Genomic DNA, 13506 nt, shown 5'->3' on the forward strand with positions numbered 1-13506 from the left:
TATATCAGCAAAACGGTATCAAAATTATAAAAATTTAGACTATTTATAATGTGATTCTGTATTTAAATTATCATTCAGGTTAATACTTGTGAGTCAACTTATTCCTACAACTTTAATGTAAACACCTGAATATATCACTTCCACCAAACTGCTGTTTAACTGGATAGCAAAAATTTTGCAGGCTTTCATTTTAAAATGCATTCTCACAATGCTCCTCTGTTTTCAAGTGAAGAACACTAGAGCACTATTTGCTCCAACTCATTTCTCCTTGTACAAAACTATTATAATTTGGAAAACTTTGGGAAAGTAAAAAACATCCCTAGAGAATTAATGGGGAATAATAATTCCCCTTGTCTCACTTCCCCAGACAGGTTGATTTTTGTAGAAGTTTTAGCTGTCTTTGAGGGAAAACAAACAAATTTGTTTTAAATTCTTCCTATTTGGTTAAACGAATATTTGACATATTGTTTTTCCTCTATGAAGGGAAAAAGCTGCTAACATGATTTGCCCTCACTTTTATTTGAGGGGTTCTCTAGCACTTTTTCAATGCAAACAAACTTACGTCAGTACATCCATAACGCAGGCCATCTAGTGCTGGTTGGTACCAGCTGATGGAGAGGAAGCAGCTCACTGTTACTGCTGAGTTTACCCTGGCAATCTAGTCTCCAGTTTGGGGAAGAAAAACAGCATTTGATATACTGCCATTGAACAATAACCTCTAACTGACCCATTCCTGTCACTTAAATTAACTCTGTACTCAAAGAAGAGCCAATTTCAAACTCAAAATGCAATATAATAAACCGAAGTAAACTCACAGTGTCAAATAATGTTTCAGTTAATCAAGTTTAACCGCTGCAATCTCTCAGAAACATTCATCATTCTGGTACGTTCAGCAGAATGAAAAAAGTCTAAACTTTGAATGTCAATATTAGTTTGCAAAAGTGCAAGTAGTTCATGAAAAAAAAATTAAAAAATTGTTACTTCCTAACCATTTAACTTTACTGTCACAATACAACACAATCTTGTCTTAAAAGGGCTTACTTTCAGTAAGTTAGATGAGGTTTCACACTAACTATGGCCCTCAATATGCAGTATTTTACAGTGAAACCATCACAATATTTTCATCAAAGACTTCAACTGATGTGAAACCTCTAAAATAAAGAGGTTTCCACCACAGAAAGCTACACAGAGCTGAACCCAAACACTTCCAAAACTTTCAGTGCTACGGACTTAACTGAACTTTGTAATTTTGGGTATCAGAAATACTTGCCAAGTTTTCCACAGACAGTTTTCCAAATCATTTCTGGCTTAATTGTGGATTGCTAGCACCAATGCACGTCAGGTTTTCTTCATTTAAAAATTAAACTATATAAAAAGATGAACCCTACAAAAACCTGAATGTTTAAACATATGAATTTTCTCCCCCTTTACTTTGAGAGGACTCCAAAGCCTTAAGAGATCATACCTACTTACGCCTTTTTTGTCTGAACTTGTACTGCAAATGGACATAAAAAGGTATATCTTGAAAAAATTTAGAATTGTCCTAATTGCTACGAAATTCAAGAATTCATTCATACAACTCAATTCAAGTTCTCTGTTCCAAATACTGCAATGCAAGTGCCTTTACTAAATAAGGTATTATTCCTTACACCATTTGATTGTTCACAAACACACGTCTTCCTTAGTTCATTCTTTGCAGCTCTTATTTATCCTTGGGGCATGCAACCTCCCTAGTTCACACACTGGCCATGTCCCTCATTGTGCTGACCCCTCAGCCCGAATGGCTGGTCTGCACCCCATCTCCTTCCCTTCTATGCTTCCTTTCAGTGGAAGACAAGTATGAGGTGGATGGGGTGCACACAGAGCCTGCTCCCACATGCTGCAAGAGGAAGCAGCATGGAGCTCACCTAAAGGGCTCCTCTGTGCTATGAGCAGAAACTCTACCTAAAATGACCACATAGTTTAAATTTTAGTTCAGAAAACTACTATGAGGCTTTGGCAGCTCCCTCACACACCAGTAGAATATGTAGGCGGCGTATTCTTTTTAAAGCCTCCAAGAGACTGTAAATTGAGCACATTCAATTACTCAAGGACAAACAAAAATCCTACTCAGCAGACATACTAGAAATAAAAAGCAGTTCAGTGTTCTACTTTGTTCCAGAATGCAGAACTCTTTCAGTCAGCTTAGGCAGAAAAAACGGGGTGGGGGTGGTGGGGGGATCATGGCTGATTTGGTAAATTTCACCACCTTCAGCTGTGCAAAAGAGTAACTAATAAGAACGGAAAGGTTCTCAGCAGCTGCTGAAAGGGTGGGCAGGATGATAAAGTTTAAAACATGACTATGAAAAGCCTAGATGTTTTTTCTCACCTACAAATTAAAAATTTTCATGTTGCCATCAAAGATACACATAAGATCAGCGGTCAAACTACCAACTTTCTTCCCTTCCCATTAATGAAACGAGCTCTTAAAGCATCAGATTTTTATTTTTTTTTTTTGCCAATTTAAAATCTCTTCATCTTAATTGTGTGTACAGAACATCTAAAAATTGCTTTCATTGCATGACAGTCTGCCTTGCACTATTATTATTCTTGCTTTTGGCCCTTAAGAAGCATGAAGAAGCATGCCATTAGTTCTGATTATTTATTCTTGCAATTCAACACAGTTTTGTATTGCTAAAATTGGCATTTCTGTTGCTCGCAAACAAGCTGCACTTTGACTGGACATCTCAGCTCCACATAACCTGGCCCCAGTTTTCATGTCATGAAGAACCGTATAATTGTTCCAATAGATTTCTTGCAATTTTTTTTTTCTTTTTCTCCAAAGTAACCGTAAGGATAAGGTTATTTTAAGCATGAGCACTGAGTAAACTTGAGGTCTGTAATTGCGGAAATGGCACAGGGAGAGGGGAGGAAGGGCCCTGGGTAAGTTATGCAAGTTTCCCAACTTTCTTCAATTAGACTGAAAAAGACATTACAGCTGCCAGTAGCTTGGCAATGTCACTTATTTTATTTTATTAAGAATTCTGCAGATCTGAATCCGATGTGGAACATCACGTTGTTGGCTGCTTCCAATAAAACACTGAACTAGACTCAATCTGCAGCTGACATACTAAGACCTTGTTATATTACAAATTATCCAGTAATTTTGCCACAGAAAGTGGAACAGCCCAGAAAAAAAAAAAAAGTCAAAGAAGTATCCTTCCTACTGAATGTTCTGGTCCTGAGGAAATTCTACTCTACATCTGAATTCATTGTCTCCAATCTGAATGTTCATAAAAAATGGTTCCCATGAAGCTTTAAGGACATGATAATTCTTACTGAAAAGCAACTTCAGTAGGAAAGCCCACTATTTTTAAACAGTTAAAAGATGGTTTTCTGTTCTTTTTACCTAACCAAGCATGCTAATCAACAAAGTGTCTTTTATGCCATAATTTCCTGGCACATTAATGTAATATTGGAACAATGCAGTTTACTAAATCAATTCCACAAGCTTTCAGCAATATTTGAAAATGCAACAGAAATCAAGCTAGACATTCAGCTTCTTAAAGGCTAAAGATCAGTCAGTCACTGGAGAAAGGCTCTAACACAGATGTAGGAGCCGATTAGTCAGTTCTACGAAGCAGAGATCAAAACATGAGAACTGAATGTGAACAGTTTAATTTTTCAGGATACACATTCTTGTTTTAAGAGCTAAGAAACTTAAAACTCAATATTAGATATAAAAAAGAATACATTAGGAACTTCAGACTTGTACGAGTACACAATACTTGTAAAGAGATCTGAGTTTTCTATAGCTTCATTTTCAACTTTTTACTAGTTTAAAGCCTGACAATTTTTCCAACTTTTCTGATCCCTCTACAGGATGGCTAAACCACTGCTTGAATTACCTTAATCAAGGGAAGCCTTGAAATTGCGGTAGAACTGCCAATTGTTTGGTCATATATTTTTAATTCCTTAGCTTCCCAAGCCTGGAATGTCTAGACTGGAGATATACAATGCCTGCAATAAAGGTGACCAGTGACTTCACATATGAAGTGTCCAAAGAATTCTCATATTCTGCTTCCTCCTCCAGAAAGCTGAGAACTGGGATAAACAGCCATCTACTGCTTGATGTAGTTGCTGAAAACGTGATACTACAGTCAAGATGCCAGCATCCTCCTACTGATTCTACAAGCAATATTTAAGATATCCTATAGACGGTCTCTAATGGGATGTAAAGTGTATCATTATTAGCCAAACTAAGAAGAATGTAAAGATTTATCAGCTCCCTGAAGCAAAATCCCACCACAAAAGCAGCAGTGTATTATTCCATATATAAACATAAAGCATTTTGGTCCTCTATCTCACCAGTACTTTCCAATGGAAACACAAGCATTTCATAGTGGTCTCTTTCCTTTGCATTCTACAAAGTGACTGTGATTTTAAAATATGCAAAGCTTACAGGCCGTGTCTAAAAATAGTTTATTTTGAATGATCCTTAAAAGCCTTGAAAAGCCCGAGCTTAAAGAATCTCTTAAATTAAAAAGATAACACATAGATGAGTTCCATTTGAGCAATCAGTGACACATAAACATTGAAATAAAATATGCTGCATTATATTTCAAACATTTTGCAGCTGTTACAACAGCACTGTTATCTAATGCAGATGTATTTATCAAATGCCACATTTTGTAGTATAAGCGTTTAAAGTCAAAATAGTCCTTTTTACTTGCTTAATCATTAACTGGTAATCTAATGACATTTCAAATGTAAAGCTAATCAGTTGTATTTGAATTGGGTTTTATTTCAAGTATTAGGGTAGTCCCTCAGCTGTAACTATGCACTGTCATCTTTTCTCCTCATCAAACCGAGTACTCCCAACCATGTGAGAAGGTTCAGGCATCCTTGCAAAGGGAAACTTTCTCTCCCCCAGACCAAAACTACACCTTTGGGGTTTAGAAAGTTAAGATTTCCAAATCGTAGCAATGTTTTTAGTGTTTATATCTAAAGTATATTGTTCTATGGACCAGAATAAAGCATTTAGTTTGACTGGATGCCCTTGTAAAAATGTAATAATCACCAATTTTAATACTTTTATTGTCATCCATAAATATGCTTTAGCCTTCTACCATACTAATAAGGACATCCTTTTCCACTAGCTCAGTGAAGCTATGCAAATCGTCATAACAAAGTTTGCTTCTGCGCTAACTTACTCCAAAACTGCTTTCCAGTTTCAGAAAAAAAGATATTTGCATTGAGGAGGGGCTTTTTTCCCTACCAAGAGTGCACATATTTTTGATTCTTGTTTTATTATGCGAAATAAACAACTTCTATTTGAAAACCGAACTAGAAATACATCTGCAATCATAATGAATGAATACACAACATTTTTCATAATTGTAACACAGCACTATTGGGGAATAAACTGACAGATGGAGACTCCAATGCATTCTGTGGACTACACTGCAGATCAGAAGACACTGATGGATTCACATCATCTGAGAGACGACATCTGTCTTAGAAGAAATTATTGCATTTAATACTTAAATTACCCATTCCATTTTTGTTTAACATTAACACTACAAAGAAGTGTGCATGATTTAATTGTACCTACATTGCTAAGGCTGCTCATTATGCTTTAATATAGCTGTGAAAACAAGTACATTAACTGTTTCGTCTGTTGTGTTTTGTGACATGAGCTAGTGGAATATTTTCAAGTTACCTAGAGTTATTAATTCAATTCTATAAACTATACAATCACATTTAAAATGGATTCATTTATAAAAGACAGTGTAAGTGACCATACAGTACTCAATAACTTTCTGTGCAAGAATAGCAATGATACGTCTTAAAAACACTAACTATCTGAGCTTAGATCTTAACAAATCTTAACTCACTTCCCTCTTCCCCCAAACACATCCCTCATCATATGGTCAACCAATCTCTGTATGCAAGCGACAGCACAAGTAAACCATTCATGTGGATCATCTGGATTACTATTCATACACACACACACGCATAGAGATATATATACATATATACACACACATTAAAAACTTCATTTTCATTTTTTTCAAATCTTTGTACATGTCTAATACCATGTGTAATTTTTAAATAACTGGAAAAACCCCTATTCTTACCTTTTCAACTGCTAATTGTTTTGATGGTTTTTCTGATTCTCTCTCTCTCTTTTTTTCTTCTTTCTTTTTTTCTTTTTCCTTCTGAAAAAAAAAGGCATTTTGCTAGTACTCAATAACAATGCATTTGCAAATATACTGAATGTCCACAGTCATACAGAATATAAACAGAGATCTTCAGTTACTCCCTTTCAATTCAGAGCTTATGCTTCTATCTGCTCTGCTTCCAGAAGTGACTCATTTTGCTCAAATAGTACTACTAAAAATATTGCAACTCTGAGAATTCAAGAAATTTTCAAATATAGTACTACTAAAAATACTGTAACTTTGATAATTCAAGAAATTCACCATTTCATCTGCTCACCTGCATTTCTTCTTATAAGCACAAGGAAAAGAGAACCAGTGTTGCTTCTCCAAAGCTAAGCAGATCTGAAAATAAAAGACTATCTACAAGTGCTCCATTAACTCTGATAACCTCTGTCGTTAGGACAGATGCCAGTCTTTGACCAACGAACTATAGGCAGGTACTTTGCATGCAGCTTTGTGCATGCAGCTTTGTGCAGAGAAACTAATTTTTAAACACTAATCTAGTAGTCTTAAAAAAGTACTCCTGAATGTAAAGAGTTCTCTTGGGCCATATGACAGACTCACTGAGTCATAAGACATTAAGTTGTTCCAGAAAGAGAAAATATGAGAGATCTCTTTACTTTGAATGCCTCATAATGACATTACAGAACTTTTTTCATTTTAGTTTTGAATTAATAAATGGGGCAATATTACAGACCCAGTCTGAAGAAAAGCATAAAATATTTGTTAAGGCACCATAAATTACAGAAGATAGAAACTTTTTAGGCCAGCAATTGCTTTGACACAGTGTTAGCAGTGATTTTTTAGACCCAGTAATCTGTCTGCATTTACCTTACTGTACAACTACTGTACAGTACTAGTGAGTATACTTGAACATTAAAATGGATGGAACAAGAGTTTACCATCTGTAATAAAGGACATGAAATAGTAGCTCCTAAATGTTATTTCAGTCATTAGACGTGGAATCCTTTGTTCAAAGTTTCTAAACAGCGTTGTTCCACAAACCACTCATTTTTAGCAAGTTTCCCAATATTAGGAGGAATGTTGAGAGATTAGACTGCAAGGTTAGATAACTGTCCATGCAGCTCCGGCATTAAAAATAAAATGGCTTACTAGGCTACAGGTTCCTGTCAATAACGATTGGGTTTTTTTTTCTTTTTAACATCCAATATATATAGTTTTTAAATCTGTAAAACATAGTATTTGGTTAAAATAGTTCCAACACTAACATGAAGGGCGGCGGGGGGGTGGTGTTTCTGTTGGTTTTTTTTAGCAGGGACTGGGCCATGGGGGGGACCCAAGTAACACATTGGTCACAACTTCAAATAATCAATTCTCAAAATTTTCACCTTATTTACCAGAGGTATTGGGGTTACTAAGTTGAGGTTACACAGTCCCAGCTAATCCCTGTGAATGATTTAATCAGGCATTAACCTGAACACTCAGGTCCTGGAAAGTGAGACTATCACACCAAGCACCTGCTTAAGTGTGGGTGTCACTCAAGGAGCAGAAAGCAATGACCACAGTCACGAAACTGCAGTAAAGGGGAATTTGGAATGTCTGTTTTGAAGAAAAGAAACAGAGACCAACTTAGATTTTAGTGAACATTAGGAACACAAAAATGAGCACAGCAGTCCAAACCTGAGGTCCAGCCAACACCGCATCTCACCTGTGGCAGTGCCAGGTGTTCAAGAAAAGTCTGTATGACTGGGACAACTACAGAGCAGTGTTTTGTTTTGAAACCACCATAATAACCTGAGACTTGCAGGCTTACTTACTGAACTAAGATTACAAATGCATTGCATGCCTTTTAAACAAAGCTTAGCCTTTCTTCCATTACTGTCACTGATCCTAGCACCAAGCTGCATTCTAAAGGCTCCCAAAATCCTGTGATCGTAATCATGTGCCGCAAACAAATGTCAGAGCAATAACTTTTCCAAAAGTCTTTCGTTCCCTGTTCCCACTCCCCACTCCAACCTTCCCAAGTTGAATAATTTAAATAAACTTAATTTCTTCTCCTGTGGAAGCTTTTCCACATCTTAGACAAGTGCGATTTGGTCCCTCTCCTCCTGGAAAGGTTGTTGGCAGTGTCATAACGGTACACTTACTTTTCAAACACAGTACCTTTAGTTTCTTTAATATGTTTTGTGAAAGCAGAGTTAAAGGCATATGATCATCTTCAGGATGTCCTGAGTTACAGTTTGACTTCAACATTTTTTTAAAATACGTTTTGTTAGAGAAACCTCACTTCTAGAGGAAAAAATATCTGGAAACTTTTATTGTCCAGGACTTCAAGCCTGAGGAAGTAACTTTCATATGGCAAACACTACATAAAGGTAACCAAATATAAATAAATGCCTCTCATTGCCCTTAACAAATCCCTGACAGCTTCATAGTGAATATATGAAGACTTAAAATAAGCTGTTCACCAATGTTTCTGCCTCCACACCTCACAAAGCCTATAGGAATTTTCTCGATTCCCAGCAACTTTATTTTCATTCACTTCATTTTCACTGTGGACTTGAACACTCCTAAGTCCTTCATCTTCACACTTCACAATTTCAATATGCAAACTTTCTGCTTCAGCTCCATTAGATAAAAATTAATTCAGACTAAATAAAACATTTCTCAGATGCTGTATTCATGCCAGAACTTCAACTCAAGTGTTTCATCAGTTGCAAAAGCAGTCAAAAAGCACTATGAGATAATAAAATTAAATCTGCTTTATACTCATCTTAAATTCAAAGCAAAAATCCCCCCCCACCCCCAAAGATTCATTTCTAACAACATGGCATACTAGTTGCACAGAGGAACTTTCAAATCTGAATGCATCACAAGAGGCGGGTAAGAAAGGAAAGGCGAGTTTCATTCTAAGTGCTGCTGCTATTCCTGGTACAAGTCAAAAAACATGCCAAATTCACAAAGACTTGCGGTTTAGTCCATGCCACTGTCATTTAAATTTTAATTACTGTTTAAATATAGCCAAACTAAAATAATTTATAACATCTGTCCATATTTTCCATATTTAGAAAAGAAAACATGACTTATGTTTAGATCATAAGTTATTTCATATACTGCATACAGTCTCAATTTAGAGTGAAGTATCCAAAAGACCCTAACACTGAGCATTCACATTCTAAAAAAATGTGTTTCATCATTGTTGCAGATTGTGACATTTACTGAAAGTTCATAAAAAACGATGCCTCATCTACTACTTGTGTGTTAATTTTTTCAAAGGCTTTCTAAAGAGTAAATGTAACGTCAGCACAGACACACATATCCCAGCTAGAAGGGATATTAAAACCAATATGAATTAATAGAAGCGTCACCAAATTAATTCTATATTTATCTCAAAGAAGATTGAACTAAATGGCTGTAACAGTATTGATAATTTAGATTCTGAAACCAGCAAGAAATATAAAAAAAAGTACCAAAAATTGTTCCTGAAGAGACAGGACAATGTCACACACTCCTATTAGCTGAAAATGAAATGGTGCTTCCACAGTTTTGTGACACTAAATCAGAGCAGAACCAGAATTTTGACACATAAACACCCAGAGGTAACAACCACACATGTGCTTTGTCCCACTGTACTGGTTCTTTTCATTTATCTAGTCCAGGAAGCAAGGAGAGAAGTATTTTAAATGCCTGAAGTATTACCAGCAATTCAAATCCGCTAGTTAGCTCAGTGGAATTACTCTACAGAAATGTAAACATTCGCGCAAAGCAGTAACCTGATGAGAGTTAGACCCGAAAACAATATACCTCTGCTTTGCTCTTCTCAGCAGCAGCTTGCAGAGAAGGAGAGGATGCCAAAGGCTGAGCAGCATCAGAAGAGGATATCTGTACAAAACAGAACAAAGAAATGAGAAAGAAAATAAGCAAGAACAGTTAGGAAGGGAGGGAGCAGAGGCAGCTAAGAGACTTTTTTTTTTTCCCCAATAATTTTGGGGGTGGGGGTAAAAATACAACATAGAAGAAACAAAAAGAGGAGACAAAATACTTTTTTTCATCTTTTCTATCAGTACAATTTTTAAAGGAAATCTGTCAGGTAGGAATGAGTGACTTATAATGAAATTCACTAGAACAGAATATAAGAAAATGAACCTGGATAAGATCATATCACAGGCCTAAGAAGAATAATTAGGTTTGATCCTTTGTTCAATTTTATCCAGTGTGACTATTGAAATATTAATGTCCTGAAGCATGAAGGCACACTGTCCCAGAGGAGGGGGAGAGAAGAGAGTGCCTTTGTTCTTGTTCACTCTAACAGAATGTTTTTATTAAGAGGAATGCAAAATAACTCTGAAAGTTATACGTTAATTAAATTTCTAATTAACTCTTCTCTAAGAGCACTCCAAATGAGTAAAGAGCTTAGGGTTAATATAAAGCTGCATCCTGGCAGTAGGATGCCAGACCTTCCAGACAGGTGATACTTCTTTTCTAGGAATCAGTACATAAAATTGATACTAGGACCATTAGAATTCCAGAATTATCAAAAAAGGTATAAGTTATATATATGCAACAGATGTAGTTTGCTCAAGAAAACAGGATTTCTCTAAATGCATTTTCATACATCTTCCTATCCTATTTCTATATGCATAGTTGATCACTTTAATGGAAACATTATCTTTCTATTCCCTTACCAGAAAAAACGCAACTGAATTACATTTACCAAACATGTAGAAGATCTTCAGAGCTCTAAAGCTGACACTTCTACACTGTCTTACATCACCTCTACTATCTACAAGGAAAATTTAAAATTAAATGAAGCTATTACACAGCAGGTCATTATGTTGGATCAAAATAACCAATTTACATGACATGTTTTTACTTAGTTTAAAAAAACAGCTTGTGCTAAAAGAAAACTGAAAGCTGAAAAAACCCCCTACCTCATGTCTAAATACCCCATATTTCTTACAGAAAAACCTACCAATACCACAGCTTATATAGCTGGAACATTCATAGAATATATATATTTAGTATTTTTACAAACTCAGAAACTAAGCTTATCCTACAATGTGGTGTAGAGCTTCAGAAAAGCTATTTATAAGCCAAATTTTACTGCCAGAAATATGAAACAGAATCCTCATTTTTCAATTTATTGTTTTTAAATCCTCAGGTTATTAGAAGAGTCATGGACACGTCCGCTGCAGTGGAGCAGTTACTCAAACCGTAACATTCTGTTGCTATAGGAACACAGGGATCCTGTTTATTCCAATTACACGACATGGTAAGCAAATAAAGATGTCAGAAAAATTATTCGGTAACTACATATATTAAACTATGAGCTCTAACACCATGTTCCTTACTAAGATTTCAATTAAATGCAAATGTGTGAAATTGTGATAATGGAACACCTTAGATTACTATACTTCCAAGTTTCTAAAGATAAAGTGAGATTTTGGTCTGGGGTTTTGGGGGGCTTTTTTTCGTTCTTCTGTATGCATTAGACTTTAAGAGAATTTAAGCTTGCTAGCTCTCACCGGTGAGCAGCTGTAACTCACCACACAGAACCAGGTAAGCAGAACTTCATTTGGGGCTTGGGAGGAAACCAGCACTATAGATGTTTATGTCACATTTCCATCCTCCCATAATAGTTCTTCTCAATTTGCATATCATCGTCATTAATTAAGGGATTATCCAACCTAGGATAAGGTAATCCTATGAAGGCCTGAAAGTAATTATTACAGTTTTGCCAATCAATTAATGGAATCATAGAATCACAGAATCTATGGAGAAGCATCATGCAAGCTATAAGCAGGAGACAGAGTGAAAAGCAGTTGCCGTCTCTCCTGGGACATGGAACAGGACGAACAAGTTGAGAAATGCCCAAGCGTTCTGTTTAAAGACAAACAGCAGGACTACACTAACTTCAGGCTAAAAAACAGCACTTGAAGGCACACTTCATATATGAAAATACACAACTAAACAAGAGTACAAAAGACCTAAGACTGAAGCTAATCTTGAAGAGAAGACACATTACAATGTATAAAGAACTGACTGAGTTTATATAACGAAAGCAACAGCACGAGTTTGGGCTGCTGAACAGCTTTATCACCACGGCATCGTGTTAAATTTGTTGTCTACTATGCTATGACAGATATGGAAATCTGAACGAAAAAATCCAATCAAGTCAAACTGAGTGGCTGGATAAAGCTAAACACAAAACAGGATTAGAAGAGAGGCTGGTGCTGTCCATTGTGGCGAGCAGTTAAGCAATCAGAGTATCAAGAGCCGATCGGGGTACCAGGGAAGTCTGGAAAAATACTTCCCATTGGGACAGACTGGTGCGTAAGGGACAGCCGACCTGTTAACCCTGTGAAGGTTCCCAGCTGGCACTGAACCAGCTGCCTCCTGACCTCAGAGCAATCCAGGCTGGCCCATGTGGAGTGCAGGGCAGCCTTAGCAAGAGGCAGAGCTTTCCAGCTAGTCAAGTCCCTGCAGTGCCAGCCATTCTGCTCCTTGCCTGTGCTCCGGTGTCATATTGTGTCATGTCCACATACCAGAACTAGCACCAAATAAAACTAAAAGCTATAAAAACACTACAATATAAGGCCATTATTTCATTATCTTGGGATTTTTTCAGTTGGAACACTGAATTTTCACTAATAGCCAAGTCATTATCACGGATGCTAATACTCTCTTGGAGCATATAGCGAAACCAAACACCTTAGTCATCAAGTGCTTGGTTTTCAGGAGATTTCAAAACACTCATTTTTAACACAAACTAACCCCATATTTTAGCAAACCCGTGACACTGGCATGTCAGAATATCAAGCCATAAGACCTCACAGGCTTTGTTTTCCCTTGTACTGTCTCCCAACTCTTACTTAGAAAGGTTGTGGTAAGTTCATGTCTTCAAACTGCAGCACACTTTATAGATGTAACGTATAGCAAAAACCGCAACAAATAATCCTTCTCATTAGTGTAAGTCAATCCTAAACAACTTTGATGCTATTCCAATGACTTCCTTGCCAAAACTCAGGTTAGACCATTCAAAGTTAGCATTAATACCTTCTACGTCTTGTTTGCAGTGCAGACACACCATTAGCTACAGGGGATATTAGTTACTGAACAGATCAAACACTGATAAGGAACTGTGGTTGAAAACAAGTTTTATGCTTGTATTTCCAGTTACTCTTTGGTTTTAAAACTACTGCAGTGATAAAGCAGCTCACAGAGCTCTTCCCATTTGTAGTCGAAAGAGATTCATTAGCTTGCCAACAAATCGCAAATCAGAAAGCATCTGCTCAGTGACCTACTTCTGCATTTGTGGCCAGTAGTGGGAGCACTGAGGTTA

The 13506-nt window shown here is 36.6% G+C and overlaps 1 protein-coding gene across 2 annotated transcripts in view; it reads right to left on the reverse strand.

The window, feature by feature from the left end:
• SMAP1 (small ArfGAP 1) overlaps positions 1–13506 on the reverse strand; it is a 97742-nt gene that overhangs the window by 41360 nt on the left and 42876 nt on the right. Inside the window, exons 5-6 of one of the 2 annotated variants that reach the window (XM_086461481.1) lie at positions 9969–10046; positions 6120–6200 (exon numbers count right to left, since the gene is read on the reverse strand). In XM_086461481.1, the coding sequence (XP_086317607.1) occupies positions 6120–6200; positions 9969–10046 (159 nt within the window). The remainder of the gene's footprint in view (positions 1–6119; positions 6201–9968; positions 10047–13506) is intronic. The other variant, XM_086461482.1, reaches the window with a different exon arrangement.

The sequence above is a fragment of the Leptosomus discolor genome, chromosome 2 (assembly GCF_034619465.1).
Source record: "Leptosomus discolor isolate bLepDis1 chromosome 2, bLepDis1.hap2, whole genome shotgun sequence".
NCBI classification, from domain to species: domain Eukaryota; kingdom Metazoa; phylum Chordata; class Aves; order Leptosomiformes; family Leptosomidae; genus Leptosomus; species Leptosomus discolor.